Source organism: Zingiber officinale, chromosome 11B (assembly GCF_018446385.1).
Source record: "Zingiber officinale cultivar Zhangliang chromosome 11B, Zo_v1.1, whole genome shotgun sequence".
Classification (NCBI taxonomy): Eukaryota; Viridiplantae; Streptophyta; class Magnoliopsida; order Zingiberales; family Zingiberaceae; genus Zingiber; species Zingiber officinale.
The window spans coordinates 80,118,667-80,146,136 of NC_056007.1; the positions used below are offsets into that span (position 1 = coordinate 80,118,667).

General features: G+C 34.4%; 2 protein-coding genes across 2 annotated transcripts; one reads left to right on the forward strand and one right to left on the reverse strand.

Moving 5' to 3' along the window:
* The first annotated feature begins 19,657 nt into the window (after positions 1-19,657).
* LOC122034918 (dof zinc finger protein DOF5.7-like) lies at positions 19,658-20,837 on the forward strand. The gene has a single exon (XM_042594273.1). The coding sequence runs from the start codon at positions 19,909-19,911 to the stop codon at positions 20,788-20,790; it is 882 nt and encodes a 293-aa protein (XP_042450207.1). The 5' UTR covers positions 19,658-19,908; the 3' UTR covers positions 20,791-20,837.
* A 1,197-nt stretch (positions 20,838-22,034) lies between these two features.
* On the reverse strand, positions 22,035-24,991 carry LOC122034083. The gene is made up of 5 exons (XM_042593212.1): positions 24,844-24,991; positions 24,488-24,709; positions 24,182-24,342; positions 23,142-23,579; positions 22,035-22,106 (listed from the first exon to the last, which is right to left on the reverse strand). Exons 1-5 carry the CDS (start codon positions 24,989-24,991, stop codon positions 22,035-22,037), a joined length of 1,041 nt encoding a protein of 346 aa, XP_042449146.1.
* Positions 24,992-27,470: the final 2,479 nt, after the last annotated feature.

Sequence of the window (27,470 nt, forward strand, 5' to 3'; positions counted from 1 at the left end):
AAAGTATGAAACATAAAGTTTTTAAAGGAATTTTCAAAGTGTTTTTTAAACTATGATTTTTCAAAAAGTATGAGTTTGAAAAATATGATTTTGAAAAGATAATGCTTGAAAAATAATTTTATAAAAGTAATTTTTAAAAAGTATTTGATTAAGAAATTTTAAGATAATTTTCAAAAAGATTTGTAAAGAACTTTTATCAAGCATTTTTCAAAGAGTGTTTTGAAACATTTTTCAAAATATGTTTTCAAAAGCAAGATTTTGAAAGAAAAAAATCCTTGAAAAAATATTAAAAAAAAAATATGTCCTTCAGTAAAGTCTCTCCCCCTTAACTAAACACTCTTGTTAGATATCCTTGTTACCCACAAGGAAGATATTCCTAGATGTGTCTTAGGGTCATGGTTGACTTAAAGATCTAAAGACTTAGATGGTGAATAATTTATATAATACACCCAATCAATCATCAATCAAAATTTGAAAAATATTTCTTAAGAAAATAGATTTATAAGTTTTCAAAATATTTTAAAAAAATATTATAAATTTTAATTTTCTTAGCATCTCATCCATTCTAAATTTTCAAGTATGGTAATCCTATAATTGTGTGAGATGACTTTATTGATTGTGAATTTCATTATAATTAAGTTAAAATTGAGTTTTAGTTGAACTTTAATTATGTTAAATTAATTTTGGGTTAAAATGATAACATTTATTTTTATTTTGTGAATTAATTGAATTTGTAAATTAATTTTAGTTTAGAAATTGTAAAGTTATTTGTTATAGATAATTAGCTAATTAATAAAAGATCTAATTTAGGGTCAATTAAGTTGATTTATAATTTAATGATTATTAATTGTAATTGTTATGGTTATAGGTTGAATTTTTAGATTAATGATCCTTAAACTTAATTTGGAATAATTCAAAGTTAATTTCAATTGAGTTTAATTTAGTATGATTATTAATTAAGGATTAAAAATTTGATTTATAATTGTTAGATTAATTATTGCTTATTTCAATTAAGGTTGATTATAAGTTTCATAATTAATAATTATGGATTAATTGATTATGAATTATTATTAATTTAATTAGTTACTTAGGAATTAATTAGGTAAAGATTTTAGAATTAGTTTTAATTAATTTTGGAAATTTAAATTTGTTTAAGGTTAAAGTACTTTATTTGTTGATTAAAGTTAAGATTTCAAGTTGAAATTCATTAAGAAGTAATTAAGTGTAAAGTTAATGATTTATTAAGTTAAAGTTATTAATTATTGATTAATTTATTTATTGTTTAAAGTCATTAAAGATTAATTATGTCTATTAAGGTAAATTAGTTATTGATTAGGGTTAATCAATTAATAATTATTTTAGTTTTATTTTAAAGTTGTTTTAGTTTGTTTTTAAAGTACACTTAATTTAAGTTTGAGTTTAGTTTGAATTAAGTTTATTTTAATTTAGTTTTTGTTTTAGTTTTATTAATTTAATTTGAGTTTTAATGAAGTTTGAATTAAATTTTGATTAATTTAAAGTTGTAATTAATTTTAGATTTTAAGTAATGTTTTTACATTTTATTTTACATTTAAATTAAATTTGGTTTTCATAATTAGATTTAATATTTGACTTAAATTTTTAAAATAATTTTGATTAAGTTTTTAGTTAATTTTGAAAAAGGTTATTAAACTCATGTTAGATTCAAACTTAGCTTTAGTTAATCAAGCAGACTTTCTAAGGATAAGTTTTCAGTTCAGTAGCAAGGCATATGACCTTCTTATGTATCAACGGTGGACCACTTGCTGAAGACGTTCTAAACTATTCCCGTCCAAAAAACTTAATACTAAATTTTGATCTAACTAGCCCATGTTTGACTGGGGTAGCTTCGGTCAGATTCACTAAGTCTAGTGCACCAGGTAGAATACATAAGATTCAGCCTAGATGTAACGACCCAATTTTCCTCATTAGGAGTTCTAAAAGTTCTTAAAAATATTTAGAAATGCTATAGAAAAATTTTAGAGATTTTTAGAATATTTTTACGTAATTTTTGGAGGTCGTTTGGTATTTTTACTAAACGAAGGACGTTTCGACAAAAAAATGTCCAAGTCGAGAATTGAACCCACGACCTTTGACTCGGTCAAAACACGACTGACCAGGTGGGCAAACGGATTTTTCTGTTTAAAATTGATAGCAAATTTATTTGAAGATAGTTAACAGAATATTAAGGTTATAAAAAGGGAGAACTTAGGGATTGAGTTAATCACCGAAGCCTAATTCCTCTCTTCCTCCTCTCGCGTGCGCGGCGATTCTGCCCGAGCGAAACCGAAGCCAAGATTAGGGTTGTCTCCGGCGTCGGCTTGACGTGTTCTTCAAGGGGTTCTCTCCACTATCACGACCTCTTCGTTGAGGGGAGCTCGGGAGCACGAGGGAGAGCCGGAACCGTGAGCCATCCGAAAGCCCTAGCAGTTTCTTCGGGAGTGAGTCCAAGAACGCAAGTAAGTCGCTTACTCACCTGCAGTAGGATAGCTTCGGATTTCTATTTCTTTTGTGTTCCGAACTTGTTCTGTGAAGAAGGTTAGATTAGGGTTGCTGCCGTGACCTTCAAAGGAAGAATAGATTGTGTTCTTATCTAAATCTTTTGTGTCCTTAAGTTATCTAAAATAGTTTAAGGATTCATGTTTCCTTCAGTCTTTAGTTTTCTGCCGAGAATATCAGAGAAGAGAAACTGATTATATTGTTTCGAATTATAGATTTGGTTTCGGTTTTGGTAATGCATGTGGTTTCCTGGACAGATTAGTAGCAGATAAAGATGGATTTTCATTGGGTTTTTATTCTAGTTTTCTACCATATATGCTAGTTCCTCGATTAGTTCTTGCAAGCATTAGTACACAATCCAAGTTCTGCATTTTATTATAGTAGTTTTTCTTTTGGAACTTTGTCTCTTAATGTTACATAGGAACTTATATGAGGCATGTTGTTTTCAGCTTTGAGACAGTTAGATGGAGAAAGATTTTAGTAGTTATGTTTTAATTGAGCAGTGTTAAGTGGTATTCGAAAAGGGGAAGTGCTTTTGGATGCTTTAGTTTGGACTAAGCATTTGAGATTAAACACCTTGAAGTATATCATTTTTAAGCATTTAGTTTAGTTTTGTTAGAGTATATATGAGAACTCATCCCCTTTAAATAAGGTTATTGCTAGCTGGATCTAAACAAATCTGTGAGTCTTATACTACAATCGTCTAGAATGATAGCAGTCCACCATCTATTCATGGAGTGGTACTATTGTCAAGAACGGATGGATATGGTATTGTGAATTTTAGTTGAATCATATGGTAGTAAATTTGTAAATCCTAGGTTTGTAGGTTGGTCAAGGAATTATAATTTAGGATGTGTAGATTTATTGAGTTATTGTTCTTGAATGTGCATGAACAGATTTATTTTTCCAGTTTTGTTTGCTATGAGTTGAGCTTGATCAGTTTCCTTTGTCACTAGATATGCACGGGATACTTTCTAGTTTCTTTTGCTATTAGAATATCATGAGCAGAATTTTATGTAGAATTTTATTAGCTTAGTGAGCAAATTTGATTAAGTTAGTATGCAGATTTTTATTAAGCTAGTATGCAGATTTCTGTTAAGCAAGTGCAGATTTTGTTAAGCTAGTATGCAGATTTCTGTTAAGCTATTATGCAGATTTTTATTGAGCTAGTATGCAGATTTCTGTTAAGTATTAGTGCAGATTTTTGATAACTATTGTATGTGCAGATTTCTTTTGTATTCTATGCATGATTATGTGTTACATAGTTAGTTTCATTCATAGATGCATACAAAAGATACCCTAACAGTATTTTGGGTTTAAGAAAAGTATAAGAAAGATAAAGAAAAGAAAGAAAAGGCCAAGGCCGTAAGTAAATCCCAAAGTCAAGACTTTAGGGATTTTGGCACACAAGGTGCTATTAAAATGTCAAGGCATTTAAAGAAGAAGTAATTAAGATTATAAGTTTTTTACTTTTAAGAAGAGGCTAGTACCCGACTTTCGAGGTTATCGTTAAACAAATCCAGGTGTCCAATTCCGAGGTCTTGGCCCTGGTAGACCGAGGTCTGCTCTTTTAGGATTGGTGACTCGCTACCCCAACCTATCAGGGAACGCGCATAAGATGGTACTATGCCTGGGCCCAAGAAGAAGTTGATTATTATTTTGAAGTATTATAAGTATAAGTTTTTGAACAAGTAAAACGAGTTTTACATAAACATAAAGTATTAAAGATTAAGTTTAGAACAAATGAAATAAGTTTCAGATAGTTCTAAAATCAACAAGTTTAGTTCTTTATGCTAGCATGATTATATAGATTTACTTTACATGTTTAGCCTTTCAGTATGTTTCTTTCACTAGTAGATGAGCATGAGTAGATTTCCTTTTGAGCATTCAGTTTTAGATTTCAGTATATCCTTATGCATATCGAGATTTTGTGAGTTAGATAGCGCTTACTAAGCAAATTTTGCTTATAGACTACACTTCCTCTTACTGCAGATATAGGAAAGGAAAAGATATAGAAAGGAAGGCGACAAGGAGGTGTTCGAAGGATGTGTGATGCCAGGACTATGGAAGCCTTGGGACTAGGAAAGAAGTTTTAATTTTAGTTTCCGCATTTTAGTTATTGTGAACATTTGAGTTGTATTTTAAGTTCAGTTTAGTAAGTAGATATTTGTGTGTTTGATACTTATTTAACTGCGTGGGAGTTTGATAAATGTTCCAGCCGCCTGTGGTTGATGTATATTATGTTTGTATCTTGGTTTATGGTCACCGGTACAAGGGAGACTCTGCCGAAATTTTTCGGTAGGATTTCCATGTGATTTTTAATCATACCGGTTAAGTAGAGTTAGTAGTTAAGTAACAATCACTCTTAGGTAGTAGTAGTAGTAAGAAGGGTGGTCGTTACACTAGACATGCCTTCAACAAAGTTTTCTTGACGTACTATTATCCCAATCCATTCCGATGCTATGTTGTTAGGGTTTGGTAAACCTTTTATAACTAACCGTTTTAAACTAACAACTTAAAGAGAAGATGCATGACATGGTATTTAACAGATAAGTATGCATGATCATGTCAAGTCAAACAATTCAAACAAGTCATGCATGATACAAATTGTTTGTGTTGTTGATGTTGCTGTTGTTGTTTTATTATTATTTATTAATGATTGTTGTTGTTTTAATATTATTGTTCTATTGTTGTTGTTTTAATATTATTATTTTATTGTTGTTGTTGTTTTAATATTATTATTTTATTGTTATTGTTAATATTGTTGTTGTATTGTTGTTGTTTTAATATTATTATTTTATTGTTATTATTATTATTATCAATATTAATTAGTTTCATAATTAAAGGGTACATGATTATAATTAAGTTTATGAAAGTTTTGTTTTAGATTTGGTTTTGATTTATAACTTAAATCTAGATTTTGTGAGTTGATAAAATTATTAATAATGTTTTCTAATTTATCAATTTTATTTTTTAAAACATTATTTAGTTTTTCTAGTTTTCTAAAATTTGATTTTGTATTTAATTATAGTTTAGTTTTTTATTTTTTAAATTTTTAGTTAAATTTTGTTTATTGTTAATTAATTTTAGATTATTATTATTTTGATTTAAATTTAAATTATCTTGAATAAATGAATTTTGATTAACTAGAACTAGCTCTTGATTAATGTTTGGGTTGATTTGATCAATTTTAGTTACATTTAAATTAATTAAGTTTTTATTAATTAAATTAGTTTTGTTAAGTAATGTAGGATTTTCATGCTTTTATAAATTCATAGTATGATTCAAACAAGAAGCACTACAAAAAAAATACTATTATTACCGACTGAATATTCCGTCGGTATTCGGCATTATCGACGAAATTCATGGTATCAGAAGTATTTTGATCGACATTCACTTTACCGACGGAAAAGTATATCCGTCGGTAATTACCGACGGAATTATAGTTTCCGTCGATATATTACCGACTGTAATTTTTACCCGTCGGTAAAAAAACAAACGGTGGTAAACGGAGGTTCCCGACGGAACCCCTGATTCCATATGTATATTCCGATGGAATTAGTGATTCCGTCGGGAATAGGCCGACGGAATCACTGATTCCGTCGGTAAGTCCCGACAGAACCCCTGATTCCGTCGGGCCTCACCGACGGAATCAGGGGTTCCGTCAGTAAATACCGACAGAAACAGAGGGGTCCGTCAGGACTTACCGACGGAATCAGGGCTTCCGTCGGCGATATATCGCAAAAAGGTAACTGTTCTTTCGATATTTTACCGACGGAAACTATAATTCCGTCGGTAAAAAATTGAAAAAAAAATTGAAATCCAGCCCCTGTTTTATTCGTTTCCCATATACAATTTTAATACAAATACAAACCATCACAAGCGATGGCATCACAAACACAATCCACACAATATATTAACAACATACAATAACAAGATCACAATATAAATCAATCCACAATCTCCAAAATACAACATACAATAAATACATAAACATAACTGAACGACAAATAGAAAATCTCCAAAATATAATAAAATCTAAGTATCAAGTTCTCACAATCATAAGTATCTAAAAGTATATAAGTGAACGACAAATACAAAATATCCAAAATACATACCATGATACATCACCTATACATATATCCGAATATAATCCTGTAAAAGTCAAATACAATAGATTATGATTAGAATAAATCGATGCAAATGTAATATAACTCAAACATTGTTATATATAACTAATTTTACTTGTAAAAAAAATACCTGGATTATATTTTGAATAACCAATAATAGTGGTGATGGTAAATGTATCAGTATGAACTCCTGAAAAATGTAAAACACTTTAAGATAAGCATCTAATAATATCCCAATACAATAAATATATTTGACTTAATGAATTTCTAAAAAATTCTAAAAAAAATCAAGTTATAGTTAAACATACCTCAAAAAAAATCTAATAATCAGCGGGGTCTGGGTCTGATGGGTCTAGGGTCTCCTTTGACTGGGGCTGCTGTGATGGGTCCCATCGTGCAATGATTGCTTGCATCTGGGCCAATGCCTGTTCCTGTGCAGCTCACTTCTTCTCCCACTTCTGATCCATGGTAGTCATCTGAGTCTTCAAGTCTTGGTTTTCTTTTCTTAATTACTCCACCTCAGAAGAAGAAGAAGAGGAACTCGCACGACCCCTAGGAGTCCTCAAGCGATCAAATACCACCTTGGCCTGGGAGTCAAGGCCGTAGAGGGAGGAGTTCTTTGTCCTTCCACCCACAACATCATAATAAATTTCATTTATTTCCTGGGTGGATAGATCCTGTGACTCCCCTCCCTCTACTGGTGGCTGAGATGCCTGAGCAACCCTGCTTGTCATTTCCTCCTGTGTAGAAAAAAATATACAATTTATATCTTATACACAATTATTAAAGCTAATTAATCATTATTAAAGATTAAATATAAATTACAAGTTAATAATTCAAACTCCAATGTTCTTTGATCGATCATCAATATATGTGTCATCCTTTCTCTGGTGAGTCTTGAGAAAGATCTCCAAGCAAGTGGGTTGTCTTTCTAAAGAACGTTCCTGCATGCACAAATAAGTTTGACTAAAATTATACAAGTTCATTAATAAATAAAAATTTAATTTATATAACTTTAAATTAAAATCACCAGATCCATAGCGTGCTCAATAATGGATCGAGATCCTGATGTATGCCGAGCAGATCCGGTACTCTGGCCACCTGGCTCTATATTCCTATTCGCTCGAGCTTTTAGAGCCTTTGTCTGCCATCTTTCTGCAGACCAAGTGGACGTCCATGCACTCCAAATCTCGTCGGATACATAAGCAGGTCGTGTGTCATCCTTTCTCACATAGTATAATAGGTCTTTGTACAACTTGACACAATAAATATTCCAAGTTTTTGCAAATTCTACCTCGTGCCCTCCTCCCATGTATATTTTTTCTACAATTTAAAAATAAAATTTTAGTATATTAAAGGATAAATATAATGTACATATTCAATTTACTTACCACAAATTCTTGATAATAGAAATCCTTAGTTGCAGCATCTACATGTCTCCATGTAGTCCCAAATATGCAGACTCTTTCCTTAAATTTTCGTATGATATATGTGGATACTCGATGGCCGTCGGGAGTAAACCTACATATAAGCAATATTAAGACATAAGATATATGTTATAAATAAAGAACTTGAATTACTAATAATAAAAAAAAACTTACGACTCTCCAACAACCCTAAGGACAGTGGATCCACAGAGTGGTGCTGGAAGATCTGCCATGATACCTTATATCTACACAAAACATATTACAACACATCATAATAAGTCTTTAATAACATGATAAATAAGCAACAAAACATGATTAAAGCATAACTTACTAGATGAATAATAATGCTAAAATTTAATCAATGCTAGACTCTGGAAGCATTTCTACTCAACATTAACAGTTTGTAAGTCGTCGTCGCTAGACTTTGTTAGTTCAACAAAATCCTCACTGCTGGATTTCTCTCCATCATCTATCTCCTCGTCAGTGGCATTACCATCTACAAGTAATTGTGATGTAGATTGGAGTTGTGAATCAATCGAATGTCTCTCTACTTCGTCATTCTGAAATGCATCATGGTTTTGAGCAGTAATAGTGTTCGACATTTCTATGGTAGAACGAGACTTCAATCGACAAACAGACAACCATTCACTAGCTCTTCTTCTCTTCGTAGGATATTCAAGATAAACAACCTGACCCGCTTGTATTGCAAAAATGAAAGGTTCAAACTTATTGAACCTTCTGTTTGCATTAACCTCTACTAAATTATAATTTGGATGTATTCTGGTACCTGTTCTTGGGGTTGGATCATACCATGAACATCTGAACAACACACACCTTTTTATCGATAATGCAGGATACTCAACCTCTATAATTTCCTCAAGTCTACCATAGTAATCAAACTCAGTGTTATTGGTGTCGATAGATCCTTTAACGCATACACCAGAATTAAAAGTTAATCTCTGCGAATCTCGTTGTCTCACATGGAATTTGAGACCATTAACATAGTAACCCGAATAGACCATTATTTGGCGTAGGGGTCCAGATGCAAGATTCAATATTCTATCATCTTGTACATTAGATATTATTCGGTCTTTCACCTATCAAAATAGTAATAAGAAAAATGAGGGCCGAATTTATTTTAATAAAGAATTATTAAAATTTCTCTAACTCACATATATTTGAAACCATAATGCAAATTCGGTCTCTAACTTTTCAGTAACCTCACTTGCAGTCATTGATGGATTTTGAAGATGTAATTGTTGCTGATACAAGCTTTGAAAGAAGGTAATTATAAGAAAATTAGGATATCAAGCAATTAACTACAACGAAATAAAAGCTTGATTAGAGAAGTTAACTTACTTTATGTAGGGTTTGACCTCATCACAGTTTAAGAGTATATATGTTCTTGCAGCATGGTATTCTTGTTGAGTTAACCATCTAGAAACAGATGCACCCATTGGTTTACCAGAAAATTTGAAAATAAAAAGCATCGATGGATCTATATTCTGAGTATCATCAGAATTTCTAGGACATTTGCAGTGTCTGATTTTAACATTATCAGCAAAATAATAAGAGCAGAAAGAAGATGCTTCCTCCACCAGATAAGCATTACATATTGACCCTTCAACTCTTGCTTTATTACGAACATTATTTTTTAATTTTCTCAAAAACCTTTCAAATGGGTACATCCATCTGTACTGCACAGGACCAGCTATTCGTGCCTCATATGGTAAATGTACCGGTAGATGTTCCATTGAATAAAAAAAAACTTGGTGGAAATATACGCTCCAACTTACAAAGTATGAGAGGAATGTCAGTCTCTAGCTAAATCATATCAACCGTCATAATACACCTCACTGTCAAATCTCTGAAAAAAAGACTCAACTCTGTAAGTGCTTGCCAAACATTATTGGGAAGTAAATCATGAAAAACTATTGGAATAAGTCTTTGCATGAACACATGACAGTCACGACTCTTCATTCCAAACATCTTTAATTTGTTCATGTCAACGCATCGAGTCATATTCGAAGCATATCCATCTAGAAATTTGATTTCTTTTAACCAACTACATAAGCTTGTTTACCATCTTTGTCCAATGTATAACAAGCTTTTGGAAATTTATTGGTTGTTTCATTCTGATGCAACTCTGGTCTGTTGACTAGTTCTTTTAATTCTTCACGTGATTTTACAGTGTCCTTAGTTCTTCCAGGTACATTTATCACAGTGTTGAAGATATTATCAAAGAAATTTTTCTCAACATGCATCACATCTATATTGTGTCGAATGAGTAGATACTTCCAATAAGGCAACTCCCAGAATATACTCCTTTTCTTCCAACCACACTTGCACATACTCACAAGATACTTATTTATCTCATCAGAATTAGGCTGAGATACTGGGAGGAATCCATAACTATCTATTTGTTCAATGATTTCTTCACCTGAAGCATGGACTGCTGGGGGAGGTTTTCTGACTACAACATTCTTTAGAAAGTTTTTCTTATTTCGCCTAAAAGGGTGATCCAGTGGTAGAAATTTACGATGATTATCAAACCAAGATACCTTCCCACTGTAAGGCAATGAAAATGCATCGGACTCTATCATGCAATGTGGGCATGCTAATTTACCAGCCGTGCTCCATCCCGACAACATTGAGTATGCTGGAAAATCACTGATCATCCATAATAAGGCCACATGTAATGTAAAATTAGTTTTACTTGCAATATCATAAGTAACCGAACCTACATTCCATAATTCATTAAGCTCGGCAATTAGAGGTTGCAAGAAAACATCTATCTTATCTTTTGGATTGGTTGACCAGGAATAAGCACGGTAAGGAACATAAATTCATCTTTCATGCACATCCATGGTGGTAAATTGTACGGTGTTAATATAACTGGCCAAGATGAATATTGTTGTCCCGACTGACCAAATGGTTGAAATCCATCTGTAGAAAGTCCCAATCTCACATTTCATGGTTCCATTGCAAAGGAGGGAAACACAGTATCAAGATGTTTCAATGCAGGAGAATCACAAGGATGACACATTATACCTCCTTCGTGCTCATGCTCATGCTCATGATGCCACAACATGTGGTTAGCTGTAGCTACAGATGCATACAAGTGTTGACGTCTAGCAGTTAACGGAAAATAATACATTACTTTCCAAGCAATATTTTTCTTCTTCTTCCCTGGTATGCGATTACGATGCTTAAAACGAGGGTGAGTACAGATTTTACATTCATTCAAATCACTGTCTTCATTTCAAAATATCATGCAGTTGTTTATACAACAATCAATCTTCTCTACAGGTAAACCTAAATCTCTGATCAATTTCTTTGTTTCATAGAAGCTATCAATCATTATGTTATCAGTAGGGAGCAACTCTGACATCAATTGACAAATGTCATCGTAACATCTTTCTGAGAAATGATGTTCTGCTTTCATATTCAATAACCTTGCTGTAGCTGATAGTTGTGAATGACCAGAAGGAATGTCTTCCCACACTTCTCTTTCACTAGCCTTTAACATTTCATATAGTTGCTGATATTTAGGGGTTGGTATTTCATCTATATTCAAATAATCAACTGCATTCATCGCATCTTGAATCATTGATTGCATTGAAATATCAATATTATTTGATGCTTCAGGAGTTATAACAGTAGTCCCAGAATACGAACCACCAGATGACCCAATTGGTTCATATAAATAAGGCTTTCCATGACAATACCAATTGTAGTAATTTGGCACAAAATCATTTCTACATATGTACATTTTTACAGTATCTTCATCACGAAATGCTCTATTTTGACATTTTTTTTATGATTGCACGGACATCGTAACTCAGCACCATTCATACATTCTGGATGACTTTTAGCAAAAATCACAAACTGTTCAACTTCAGCAATAAAATCATCTCTGATAAAACCATTGTCTAATCGATTGTACATCCAAGCTTTGTTCATATACATTGTTATAACCTAAAAAGAATATAATTTGAAACATTATTAAACTTGTTGTATCACTTGAAATAAGCTTAAATAAAGAATTATGTGCACAATTTCATCTCACGATCATCATATCATATTACCGAAAATCTCCTCTACACTAGAGCAAATAAATGAAACTATATAAACATGTTGTTTCTTATAGCATCATCAAATGAAATAATCATACATATATGAGAAGCATCGATCAAACACATATTGGCCACTACATTTTATGCAAGTACAATAGCGAAATGGATCAAAATATGTCACGACACTTAAATTTTCTAGGGTTTTGATTGTGCTCAGCTACGAACAGTAGCAAAGCACAGCTACAATTGCGAGCAGGCTGCTGGGGACGATATGGTATCGTTACCGAGAAGACCTCGCCCGCCTGGCAGTTCACGCTGATCGATTCCGATTTCGTCGGGCAGCGCGAGGCGGCGATCCGCGAGCATGAGGTCGAGCAGGGCGCGGCTGCCGGCCGTGTGAAAACCAAAACGAGAGAGGAGAAGAGCATACCTGAGAGATCGCTGGAACGCGCTGAACGGGAGGAGAGGGCGCTGAGATTGCTGGAGAGAGGCGCCGAAAAATCATCAAGAGAATCTCCGCCGCTGGAAAATCGGAGGAAAAGAGGGTCGCGCGAAGAGGAAAGCGGCCATTCTGTGCCCTAAATCATGAGTTACCAACGGAATTGTAAGGTGATTACAGCTAGTTAACGGACAAGCTTTAGCGAATTTAAAATATAACGGGTACGGGCAGAACCCCACCGATGAAAAAATACATCCGTCGGTAAATACCGACGGAATTGGATTTCCGTCGGGATTATAAAACCCTAAACCCGGTAATTACCGACTGATTATAATTCCGTCGGTAATTTTTACGCCCGCACCCGTTAGCTGTATCTATTTACCGATGGAATATTAATTTCGTCGGAAATAAACAAAACCCTAACCCCGGATCTGGCAAATTCGTTTTCTCGTCGCACGGTATTCTGACTGAATATAGGTCCGTTGGTAATTACAGACTGATTAACCAAATCCGTCGGTAATTACCGATGGAATAATAATTCCGTCGGTAAATACTGACTGCCCTAACTCCCGTCGGGACTTACCAACAGAAGTATATTCAGTCGGTATACGCGGACGGAGTTGAGATTCTGTCGGTACCCCCGTCGTTAAACACAGGCATGTTTGTAGTGAAGGATCTAAATCATGCAAATTTTCATATAATTTAAATTTATTTACCATAATTGCTCCCCCTGAATCCTTGGGTCTTCTCTCCAGACATTGAGATTTGTAGTGTCCCATCTTTTTGCTCTTGAAACATTCGATGTGATCCTTTGTTTTCCGGACTCTAGGCATCGGTTCCTCCTTTGCCTCTAGTTGTGCAGATCGATTCATTGGGCATTTATTTTTATAGTGTCATTTTTCACTGCAACTAAAACATATTATATGAACCTTAAATTTAGAATTGATAATTTTACCTTCTGAATCCTCATTAAGATTCTCCCCCTTGACCATTGCCATTTCAGATTTAGGCTCGTGCATTTGGTCGGACTCAGGTTCGGGTTTGGACACTTGTTCTGACTTGAGTTCAGATCCATCAGCCTCCTCCCCAGCCACTAGAGTGATGAAGTTGATTTGGTCTTGTTCTTCTAGATCTGGCTTTGAGGATAGCTCTTCGGATTCGGACTCACTTTCATCTTGATCTCCTAGCCTCGACGGAGTCTCGTGAAGCTCGATCAATTTGATCCACATCTCAAATGCGTTCTTGTAATCTTCTAATTGCCACAAAACTTTATTAGGCAAAACGCTAATTAAAATATCTATTACCTTTGTGTTTGCTTCTGAGTTTTGAGAAGGTTGTCTCAGTGCGATCCAGTTCTCGAAATTATTGCTTCCAACGAAGCATTCCATCATTTGCCTCCAGGAATTGAAGTAGACTTGATCGTATGGTGGAGGGTTATAGATACTTCGCCCTTCTTGATATGACATCGACATTCTTACAATCAAAGAATTAAAAGAAAAATATTTCCAAGACTTTCGTCTTGGGATTAATAGTGCTCGAAAACTAGAAATAAAAAAATATTCTAAATGAAAAGAAAATAAATTGACAAAAGAAAAAAATTTTAAAAAATACTTTGAAAAATGGTTAAGTAATTTCAGAGCTAACGAGGCTCTGATATCAATTGTTAGATCGAATGAGTGTGATAGAGGGAGGGGGTGAATATTGCGCCTTTTTAATACTTCTCTTTTTGAAAGCAGAGTCGTGCACAGCGGAAAGTAAAAAGAAAGGCAAGTTGTTTACTTCGTTCGGAGTCTAGGTCGACTCCTACTCGAAGGCCCGCGATCCTTGATCGCACCGATGGGTAATCCACTATAACCCTTCTTTCTGAAATTCTCGGAAAGAAGCAGAACGTACAAAATGAGCAAGATAGTAACAACCTACTATCTTGCTTAAGTTAATTACAATGCAAGCTAATAAAATATACCGACAAGTAATAGAGTTGAAGTTTTGGTCGGCACTATCGGACGGAGTGACTTGCAAAGCTTATGAAGACTTATAGCACAAGTAGCTTGCAGAAGAGAACTTCAGTCGATCAGAAAGTGTTATAAAAGCCTCATACCTTGAGCCTCTTTTTATAGGTGTAATGGGCATTCGGTCGACCGATCCCTCTGTTCGGTCGACCGAACCAGCTCCCTTCCTTCCTGACTGGAGTCTGACGCTGGCTCGATCTCTAACATTAATTGCTCATTAAGGGTTCAGTCGACTGATCTCATTTTTCGATCGACCGAACAGGCTCCTTCCCTGTTCGTCGAAATCAGCCGAGATCCATATTTAATGCTCCATTAATGTTGATTAGTTCAGTCGACCGATCCCTGGGTTCGGTCGACCGATCAACTTTTGCTTCTGATAGATGCTAATGAACTGGCCTATGCTGAGTCATCATGGTTCGGTCGACCGATCCCTATGTTCGGTCGACTGATCCGGCCGAACCGGCAACACAGAGTTAAGCAAACTATTCCTGCAACACAAAGGTTAGCACAATAATATATAATACATGAGTAATATAAAATACAGTAGAACTATCTTGATCTCAACTTGGAAACCTTCCCGGTTTCTTCAGTTGAATCAGCGACCTTAGGTTGTTCCCTTCAGGAACCTGACCTCACTATCGCTCCTCCAGTTGTTTACCTCAACTTACCTGCCAAACATGGTCCTCCAGACATGTTTGGACTTTGCATGCTTAGTGTCTGATCGTCTGATCCACTAAGACTTTTCCTGCAATACTATATTAGCCAACGGCAATAATAGTAATACAGAATATAATGGTAAACCTAAACCTAGATTTATCGGGATCCGCTGGTCTGGTCGAAACCATCCGATCAACCTTGCTTGGAGTTCACTCCTCCAAGACTTCTCGTTACCTAAGGTTATCTCCCCCTAGGGTATTCTCCACTTGGCTTCACTCACCAAGACTCAGTATTCGGCTACCCAGGGATCAGGTCTTCCAAACCTATCCACCTGACTTCCACGATATACCGAGATTTCCCTTGTCTCAGTATTCGGCTACTCAGGGATCAGGTCCTCCAGACCTATCCACCTGGATTCCACGATATACCAAGATTTCCCCCTTGCCTCAGTATTCGGCTACCCAGGGATCAGGTCCTCCAGGCCTATCCACTTGGCTTCCACGATATACCGATATTTCCCTTGTCTAGCTTACAACTAGAACTTTCCAAGACTCAGTTGACTTCTCACCCTTACCTAACCATGACTAGGACTTCCCATGATCAAGTTCCATTAAACATATTTAAACATATTTGTCGGACATTAAAATCTTGGAGGTCGATTGCACCAATAATCTCCCCTTTTTTTATGTTTGACAAATATGTTTAGGTTAGGTCTATTCATAACATTTAGATTTCTAACTTAAAACCTTCTTCTCCCCCTTTTGTCATTCATCAAAAAGAATCCTTCATAAATTGATGTCTAAGGTATCCCTAAGTTTTGCACCAACAATGATGTAAAACCTGAAACATTCTTAAGATATTCCTAAGGTATTCCCTTACTTTTTTGAAAGATAATAATAAGATGTAATTGGGTTTTCAAATTGAACATGCATCAATTATATTTTTTTAAAGGATTTTTCAAGATATTCTCAAAATATTTTCAAGGATTTTACTAAGATATTCCAAGGCTTAAAATAATTTTTTATTTTTGTAAAGATTGAATACCAACCAAGATATGAAGCTTTTAAAAATATTTGTCAAAAAATAAGAATGTCATAAAAATAATTTTCAAAAAGATTTGCTAAGAGTTTTTCAAAGTATGAAACATAAAGTTTTTAAAGGAATTTTCAAAGTATTTTTTAAACTATGATTTTTCAAAAAGTATGAGTTTGAAAAATATGATTTTGAAAAGATAATGCTTGAAAAATAATTCTGTAAAAGTAATTTTTTAAAAGTATTTGATTAAGAGATTTTAAGATAATTTTCAAAAAGATTTGTAAAGAAGTTTTATCAAGCATTTTTCAAAGAGTGTTTTGAAACATTTTTCAAAATATGTTTTCAAAAGCAAGATTTTGAAAAAAAAAATCCTTGAAAAAATATTTTTTTAAAAAAATATGTCCTTCAGTAAAGTCTCTCCCCCTTAACTAGACACTCTTGTTAGATATCCTTGTTACCCACAAGGAAGATATTCCTAGATGTGTCTTAGGGTCATGGTTGACTTAAAGATCTAAAGTCTTAGATGGTGAATAATTTATATAATACACCCAATCAATCATCAATCAAAATTTAAAAATATTTCTTAAGAAAATAGATTTATAAGTTTTAAAAACATTTTTAAAAAAATATTATAAATTTTAATTTTCTTAGCATCTCATCCATTCTAAATTTTCAAGTATGATAATCCTATAATTGTGTGAGATGACTTTATTGATTGTGAATTTCATTATAATTAAGTTAAAATTGAGTTTTAGTTGAACTTCAATTATGTTAAATTAATTTTGAGTTCAAATGATAACATTTATTTTTATTTTGTGAATTAATTGAATTTGTAAATTAATTTTAGTTTAGAAATTGTAAAGTTATTTGTTATAGATAATTAGATAATTAATAAAAGCCTAATTTAGGGTCAATTAAGTTGATTTATAATTTAATGATTATTAATTGTAATTGTTATGGTTATAGGTTGAATTTTTAGATTAATGATCCAGTTAAACTTAATTTGGAATAATTCAAAATTAATTTCAATCGAGTTTAATTTAGTATGATTATTAATTAAGAATTAAAAATTTGATTTATAATTGTTAGATTAATTATTGCTTATTTCTATTAAGGTTGATTATAAGTTCCATAATTAATAGTTATGGATTAATTGATTATGAATTATTATTAATTTAATTAGTTTCTTAGGAATTAATTAGATAAAGATTTTAGAATTAGTTTTAATTAATTTTGGAAATTTAAATTTGTTTAAGGTTAAAGTACTTTATTTGTTGATTAAAGTTAAGATTTTAAGTTGAAATTTATTAAGAAGTAATTAAGTGTAAAGTTAATGATTTATTAAGTTAAAGTTATTAATTATTGATTAATTTATTTATTGATTAAAGTCATTAAAGATTAATTATGTCTATTAAGGTAAATTAGTTATTGATTAGGGTTAATCAATTAATAATTATTTTAGTTTTATTTTAAAGTTATTTTAGTTTGCTTTTTAAAGTACACTTAATTTAAGTTTGAGTTTAGTTTGAATTAAGTTTATTTTAATTTAGTTTTTGTTTTTGTTTTATTAATTTAATTTGAGTTTTAATGAAGTTTGAATTAAATTTTGATTAATTTAAAGTTGTAATTAATTTTAGATTTTAAGTAATGTTTTTACATTTTATTTTACATTTAAATTAAATTTGGTTTTCATAATTAGATTTAATATTTGATTTAAATTTTTAAAATAATTTTGATTAAGTTTTTAGTTAAATTTGAAAAAGATTATTAAACTCATGTTAGATTCAAACTTAGCTTTGGTTAATTAAGCAGACTTTCTAAGGATAAGTTTTCAGTTCAGTGGCGAGACATATGACTTTCTTGTGTATCAACGGTGGACCACTTGCTGAAGACTTTCTAAACTATTTCTGCCTAAAAAACTTAATACTAAATTTTGATCTAACTAGCCCATGTTTGACTGGGGTATCTTCGGTCAAAGCACTTAAAAAGCTGAATTTCTCCACCTACGTTCCCCCTTCTCTTCTCTGTCGTGCATCTTTTGCTCGGTGGTGTACCCGTGATAGTAATCGGATACCTCTTAGTTCACCGTATTTATCAGTGCTTAGTGGGAGTATCGGTTAGCCGTTGTATCTTAGGAAACAGACGACCCGAGAAAACCTCGAAGTACAGTCGGTGATTGGACGAATCTGTTTCAAGAAAACTATGTCTATCACAAGCCTCGGTCCACTTTGCCGCTCGGCTGCTCAGTTGCTGATCCGTTTTGCTGCACGACCACTCTACTCGCTCAGTCGCTCAATCGCTCGTCCGCTCATTCGTTAGTTCATTCGTCGGCTCGAATTTTCAACTGCTCTGCGTGCTCAACTGCTCTACTCGTCTGCTCTATTCACCCTGCTTGCTTGACCGCTTTGTCACTCGATCGCTTTGTACTCTGCCACCCAGCCACTCTATACTGGATCACTTTATAATTTACTCTCAATACTGGATAGAAATTAACCCCGCTAATAGTCTAAAATTATCTATTCAGATAAATTTAATTTAATTTAGTATAATTTTAATTCAGCCAATTTACAAATTTTTGACCGATTGTCCGAACACTCTCTACCATTGCTACAGAGAAGCGTGACGACAACGGGCTTGATTGGTGGGAAGCAGCGGAACGATGGATGGAGGAGGAAGGCAGCACGAGACACAGCAGGTGACTGGTTGTTGGAACAACAAGGCAGACAAGGAAGAAGGTATACATAACAAAACTTAATCAATAGACGTTTCCCGTCTATTAATTTGAATTAATTGATTAGCAGGTTCACGGGATTCCGGTCACTGATCCAGCGAGCTCGCTCACGGGCTAAGCTTTCTCTGTCGTCTCTGCTACCCCCAACCTCAATCTCGTCTACACCTCCTCCTCAATCCTCACGTAGCTGCACCCAACCGTAACTTGTACCTTCGTCTTTGCACTCATTTATGCCCCTCCATATCATGGATCCTCAAATATCTAAGCATCCTCATAACCAATCCAGACATAGAAGTTGCAATCAAACGCATTAATTAATCAAAGAAGACGACGATTGTTAATTTCCTTCATCTGCTGGTTCATGGCTACTGCATGCCTTCTAGTACATACGATACGATTGATGCAGACTGCGTCCGTTGTGAATTAGTGATCATTTCTAACAAGATATTATATTCTGTATAAAAATCTCTCTCAAAAAAAAAAATCTAAACAAAAGTCCTTTTCATAAAGGATGATCATACAAATTAAATCATTTTTCACATACAGTATATATTTAATATTCCCTTCGTGATCATGTTATTAATATAATCAAAACTCAACGTTTATAAGAGACGATTGCATGGCCTGCCAGGGGCACTCCCACCACTTGATGACGCTCACAGGCTTCGATCAAACCGTTGGTAGGCAGCTTTTGTTACCTGTCCATCCCCATCCCATGCATGAAACCTATGAGCATGCACGCCATCAACCTCTTCTCCTTCCCTCCGCCGCAGGAAATCCAACACGATCGACGTTATATATTAACTTCTTCCCCCGGCCCTCTCCATCCGCTACTGGATCGCTAGCTCCTCCGTCTCCATATATCCCTAATTAGATATTATCCGGTGATGGCCGACGAGTCCTCTGATCCCGGAGGCGGCACCCTTCCGCCGGAGCAAGGCATCAAGTGCCCCCGCTGCGACTCCTCCAACACCAAGTTCTGCTACTACAACAACTACAGCCTCTCCCAGCCGCGACACTACTGCAAGGCCTGCCGCCGCTACTGGACCAAGGGTGGTGCCCTCCGCAACGTCCCTGTCGGCGGCGGCTGCCGCAAGAACAAGCGCTCTTCAAGGTCGTCCTCTGCCTCCTCCGCCACACCGTCCCGGATCTACCCCTGCGGAGCCTCCGCGGGCCTCGATTTTTTCTCCTCTCTGCCCTTCTCCAGGCCGCCGGACAACTCGCCGCACGGCGGCGCCCCTGTTTTGGGATTTAGTCACTACCCGACGTCCTCCGCCATCAGCGTCTACGGCGGCGAGGGCGGTTTCTCCGCTTCTTCTTCTTCGCGCGTCGGCCGCGGCATCCATGCGATCGCGAGCAGCAGCATCGCCGCGTCGATCGAGTCCTTGAGCTCGATCAACCAAGACCTCCATTGGCGGCTGCAGAGACAGAGGCTCGCCATGTTTTTCAACGACGCGACGCCGTCATCGGCGCTCGCGACTCCGACGTTAGGCGCCATATCGTCCCTCGACGATGAGATATTGGAGCTCGGGAACAGTAATTCGGCCGCCGCCAAGACCTGTGGCGGTGCCGGAACTCCGGCGTGGCTCATGGAACCTTCTAATTATGGCGCGCGCGTGCCCGTTACCGCCGGGGACGCCACATCGGCCTACGCCGCCGCTATGCCAATGGCCATCAACAACGGCGACGACAGCAACGCCGGAATTTGGAGTGGAAGTCCGTGGCCGGCATGGAGCCTCGACATGCCGCAATTTGGCACGCTACCTTAAGAGCCAATTAAAATAATGCAGGTATAGTTTTACATCTCCATTTTTATAATTTCAATTAATTGTTAAATCTATAATAAAATTTTAAATTGTAACAACAATTTTAGCAAATATATATATCAAATACTTCCAATCTTACAAAAGCATATTTGTTTCTCCTCCATTCATGATATTTAAGTTATTTGTAAATTGTAATAATGACAAGCGATGAGTGTTTGATTAATTTATTCAACTGATGATTTGATGAAGATAATTTTAAAACAATTATACACGAATATATATATATATATATATATATATATAAATGAAAACATTTATTATGACTAATGAGAATACTTATTATAATTTAATGAAGGCCTTTGTTATATATAATTTAAGGAATGCGCCATTATTTTTTTTAGCATGTAATTATTATAAATAATAAATGCAATAATTACATGCACTATAATTAAAAAAACAAACACGTGCATAGTAATTAAAAAAATTGTGTACACTAGGGTGTCAATTCTAATGAATTAGATTGGATTCATATAGAATTAATTTTTTTAAAAAACCCAATTCAATCTGAAACGTTAAATCCGAACTCAATCAACCGGATCCGAATAATCCAAAAAATCTATTTTTTAGTTATTTTTTCAATAATTCTTTATTTTTATCTCAATACTCCACTATTATCATACTAGCATTAATATTAATAATCATAAAAACATCTTAATTTTTTAAATAAAATTTGATTTAACTCTTAAAAAAATATACTAAACTTTATATTTAGATTAACCCGAGTCAATTTGAAACCAACCCAATCTAATTTGAAAATTTTTAATTCGAAAATGTTTGAATCCGAACTCAACCCGAATCTAAAAATACTTAATCTGAATCTGATTTTTTTCGGATCAATTCAAATTGAATTATTTGATTAAATTTATTTTTACACCCCTACGGAAAATAAATAAAATACACTAGTACAAGTATTTTCAAAATTAAAAATCTCATTTTTGAGAAAAAAATATCTATTCATCTTAGAACCTGCAAATTTTAAATCCGCGGCCTCCTAGGAGCGAGTAAATTAAGAAATTAAAATTAATAATGAGAGACTAATATTTTATAAATTTATCATACGATAATCTCGATTATACTTACGAGTCCTCGTAGAACCAGCAGAGCACGTATAGTTGTATGTAAAATAAATAAATAATAAATAATGTAGCTCCGAAATTGTAAACAAATTAAATCAGTGAACTTGAGACTTACCTGTTCAAGAGTTGACATTTTAGAAGTGTCAGTTCAATAGCACTCTCTGTTTGGGAGTTTTTCTTTTCCTGCGCAGTGATGAATGCAGTTCAACAGAATAAAAAGACTGCAGATTTTAAGTTTAGTTTAGATATTTTTTTGGTCTTGGTTCACTTTACATTTTGACAAAAGTCAATAAAAGCAAGCAATTGTTCTGGATCTAAATAGTGGCAATGTAACAATTTAATTATGCGGGATATATGCAGCAGCATAATAATTTTTAATATTTTTTTTAAAGTGTTTAATGTATTTATGAAATTTTAGATGTTTTTAATAATTGTCTTCCCTTATTAAATAATTTTTTAAAAAATATATATAAAGAGAGGACAACGATTTTCGTTTCTTGCCATCTCAGTTCTCCTCTTCTCGTCATTCCGTAGGATAATCATTATCCTACTTAGCATTAGTTGATATCAGAGCTAGCAAATTTCAATTCTCATCACTCCGTAGGATAATCATTATCCTACTTAGCATTAGTTGATATCAGAGCTAGCAAATTTCAATTGAGAATGTTGAGCATAAAAAATGATTAACCAGGCTGGGTAATGTCGAGCCTGGGGTGACCGGTCCGACCCCACGGAAGTTTTCCACCGACTACCATGATAAATCAAGAAGGGCTCGCAGCGGGGCAGTCCAGGAGCATTCCAATTGAGAAAGTTGAGCATAAGATCCAATAGAAGATTGTCATGATTGTGATAAAACAAGGTAGGTTTTAACGAAGGAAGTCTCGGATAGTGGTCGTAGTACCCAGGACGAGATTAAGGATTTATAGAGGCAAACAGTAGATTTAACATAGCGTCTAGTGGTGTGAGATCTTGAAGATTATAAGCAGTGGCGGATCCAGAAATTCAAATATGGAGGGGCGATCGTGATTCGGGCACGACGAATTTTTTTTTGAACAGTTAATAAATTCTATGTAATTAAAAAAATATTTTTTAAATAACTTGACATACAGGAAAAAAGGTACAATAGTATAAAAAAACTCGTACAATAATATTAAAGTAGTCTACTAACGAATACATGACAATTGCATTCTTAAAAACATCTTTTTCGATATAAACTACCAAACTGGCATTCATCAATTCATCTCCAATCCTGTTTCGCAAATCTATTTTGACAATATTCATTGCCGAAAAAACCCTTTCAACGGTTGCAGTAGCAACTGGAAGAAGTAAGGCTAGCTCAATCATCCGATAAACCAAAGGAAACACACGGTTCTTCATTGTTTCAATCATTTTCTTTGTAAGAGCTCCCAAATCTGAAATGCCTTCAAACCGTTCATCTGATCTGACATCATCAGTATATGTTTCAAGCTCTTGTTCAACTAATATACGCTCATTCCAAGAAAAATCATCCTCATAAAAATGAATCAGACACACTAACTTCTGTACATCAAATCTAGAGAATGAGTTCCTAGGATCAAGGCATGACATATAAATCAGCAAATCTGTAGTTATTTCAGAGAAACGATTATCCATCTTATGTAGAATAATATCGATAACCTGCAATTTAAAAATCAAACAACAAAAGTAAAAATTAATAAAGATGTTACTGTTTAAAAGAATTTAATTAACGATAATTAAATAAAAAAGAATTATGAAATTTCCTCACAAAAGATTTCAACATGATAATAGTGATAAAAATTAACATTTTTCCATCTTTCTTCAAACGACTACGGTTGTTGATGTTATCTATCATATTAATTATTTCAATGGAATGAATGCTACAAAACTTCTTCACATCCTCAAGTAAAACATCTCATCCAGAATCTCTCAACTTTTGCAATTTATCTTTCCATTATTGATCAAACGCATCGCATTCACAATATTTTGATCTTTCTCTTGTAGAATGGTTGACAAATGATTTGTGATTGCCAATATATGTTTCATCAATAGTAGAATAAACATAAATTCATACCTCTCTATTATTTCAACCAAAGTTCTACTCAAACTCTTAGAAGAACGATCACCATCATCAATCAAATTTTGAAGAACCTCTATAACAGATGACCACATTTGTTCAATACGACATAAAGTTGAATGATGAGACTCCCATCGTGTATCTCCAGGTCTAGCTAGACTAGTTTCTTGATTTAGTTCTCTACCAGAACTAATCTCTCCTCTTTCAAGAAGTTTAAACTTTCTATCATGTTCAAGTTGTCGAACTCGGCCCTTTTGCAAGATGATGCAGATGTGTTCACAACCGAACCAACAATCCACATGAAATCACAAACATATTGATTTGCTTGAGCAATAGCTACAACCACTAGTTGGAGTTGATGAGCAAAACAATGAACATATAATGCATACGGATTTTTTTTTCATTATCAGTGACTTTAAGCCATTAAATTCTCCAAACATATTTGCAGCACCATCATATCATTGACCCCTCAATCTCGCCACTGACAAACCATACTTAGCAAATAAAGAGTTGATTGCCTCCTTCAAACAAGCAGCTGTAGTTGTTGCAACATGAACTACAACCATAAATCGTTCAATCACCTCTCCATGTTTATACACATATCTAATTACAACTGTCATTTGCTCTTTCACTGGACAATCACGAGCCTCATCAAGTAGTAAAGTGAACCACCTATCTCCAAGATCAGCTAGAATAGCATTTGTGGTCTCAACTGCACAAGCATTCCCAGTTGCTTTTGAATTTTTGGGGCAATCATTTGATTATTTCCAGGTGCATTCATTCCAATAACTGTCGCAACTTCTGGACACTCTGAGCTATACCATTTGAGCAATTCTAAAAAATTACCTCTATTGGATGATGTCAAAGACTCATCATGTCCCCCAAAAGGCAATCCTTGTAACAACAAAAATCGAATTACTTTTAAAATGACAGTCAAGCGTTTGTGATAAGCAACTTCAATCTCATGTTTCCTCGATGAAAATGAATACTCCATACTTTGTCTTTGATTATTGAAACCCTCAAACTATATCTTGCCTCATTGTGCGCACTACCAACTCCACCTACATGCTCATTGAATTTTTTCAATTTCTTTTTTCCAATTTATGAAACCAGATCTTGTAAACACATCATCTCCTCCAAACCCTATATTACTAGGTCTAAAAAGATAACACCAGAAACAAAAGGTTGTATCCTTTGAAACACTATACTCCAACCAATCACGATCTTTAAACCAAACTTCTCTGAAACATCTATTGTCTTTACCCATTTTTTTCTTGGAAAATTATGGTCTCGAGATTGACAAGGGCCCATAGCAACATATTCTTTTCGAATACGATCTCTAACACCAACATTATACTCTTCAATCAATTTTCGTAAACCAGGATCAGCAACAATTTCTACTTCATTACTTAGATTTCCAATATTTTCAAATAAAATTTATGGAGGAGGTGGTGTTGGTTGTGGTGCAGGACTTCATCGAGAACACTAGATGATTCAATTGAACTCCTATGCCTCTTTGTAAAATATTTCAACATTTTCTACGAATTATAATATATGGGGGGGAAATTATCAACATAAAGTATTATTTTACTAAACTTAATGTGAACAATTTAACAATAACACAATTAAATTATTTAGCATCATTCATCATTCATCGACACAATTCTTTAAAAAAAATAAAATTAATTTAGCATAAATTATCAATATTCACAAATAACAATTAACTAACAACTAATAAAAAAAACCAATCTTATTACATATTTGGAGTTTATACAAAAACTAAATTATAAATTATCCAACAATCAAATATACAAAATCTAAATTTTCAATTATCCAACAATCAAATATATAAAAGCAACTAAATATTTAAATAATCAAAATTTTTAATTGTTAATTGTATCATTGTAATCAAGAAACAATAAAAAAAAAAATATAAAACGATAAAATAAAATAAAACCCACTTACCAAAAGGCTGAAGCTGCGGCGGCGCGTCACGCGTATGATCGGCAGGCGGCAGGGGAACTCCATTGCTCCGGGACCAGCAGTAGCTCGGAGCCTAGGAGGTGGCGGTGACACAATAGCCTGTTGGGTGGCGACAGACAATTTCTGTGACTTTGTTCGTCAGCTCCCTTGCGAGTTGCGTCGGGCGACATCGTGGCAAGGTTTAGCCGGAGGCCCGGAGATCCTGCTGGCTGGTAAGAGCCGCTGGTTGACAGGAGGTGGGTGGCGTCGCGGTGGCACAACGGTAGAAACGCGGCGGCACAGCAACGGAAAGTTGGCTTCGGCAAAAAGAAAAAAAAAAGGCAAAGATGTTTTCTTCGTGAGTGGCAGAAAGAAAAAATAGAGGAGAGAGAAAAAGGAAAATACAAAAATAAGCCTAATTTATATAGGTAAACTTTGCTCAAAATTTAAAAAATGAATGGTGCGTTTGGTACGCGCATTTTTCATTTTTATTTTCTGAAAAACGCGCGTTTTTTGAAAAATAGTATTTGGTTTGCGTTTTTCGTGCTTGTTTTCTAAAAAAAATAGCTAGCGTTTTCTAGAAAAACAGAAAATGACAAAAGGTCATTTTCTATTTTCTATAAAACACGCGTTTTCCATAAAATAAAAATGAAAAACGCACGTACCAAACGCACCCGAAAGTTTCTTCATTTTCTGTTCGTTTTTTTTTCTCCCACTACTGTGAAGAGACCCCGAATTCTTTTTTTTTTTTATTCCGTCGGCAAGGGGGGGAGGGGAGAGACCGCCGACGCCGCCCCCCCCCTAGGTAGATCCGCCCCTGATCATAAGATCTACGTACAATTGTGGATCTGAGTCTACATTCAAAACCCCTTATCACTAGCTTGCTACATACTTAGAACACTGTAGTAGAAAGGACTATTATGGAGGCTTGAGTTTTCAAATTAATTTGCTTGTATTTTCTAATACGTTATTATTAGAGGACTTCATTGATTGGATTAACAAAGTGGAGAAGAGTTTCTATTATGAAGAAATTTTCAATAAGGTGAAAGTAAAATTGGTTGCCTTTAAATTCAGAGGTCTAGCATCAGCATGATGGATGTACACTCACGAAACTAACAAAACAAGACTAAGATCAAAGATTGGGAGGAGATGAAAGATCATTTTCTTTCTTTCGGGCACACTAAAAAATTGTTCCAAAGACGATTAGATTTTGCCATGGAGGACAATAACTTCGACATCCGAGATGACTTAGACGGATTCATGGATTCAAAGATGATTTAGAGAAAGAATTTGACACAAAAGAAGTTAATCAACCTAACACGCTTCAATTTATGAAAGACCCTAAAGAAGATGAGTTAGACCCATATGATAGAAGCCTAGAAGGCCACTTTCTCGGACAGCAATCAACATCATAGTTCTTTTATTAAAGAGGAAGGCAAGACATCTATAGCAATAAAAACTCGAGCCCATACTCCCTCTCCTCCTCTTCTTATAGTTTAAAAGAGGAAATA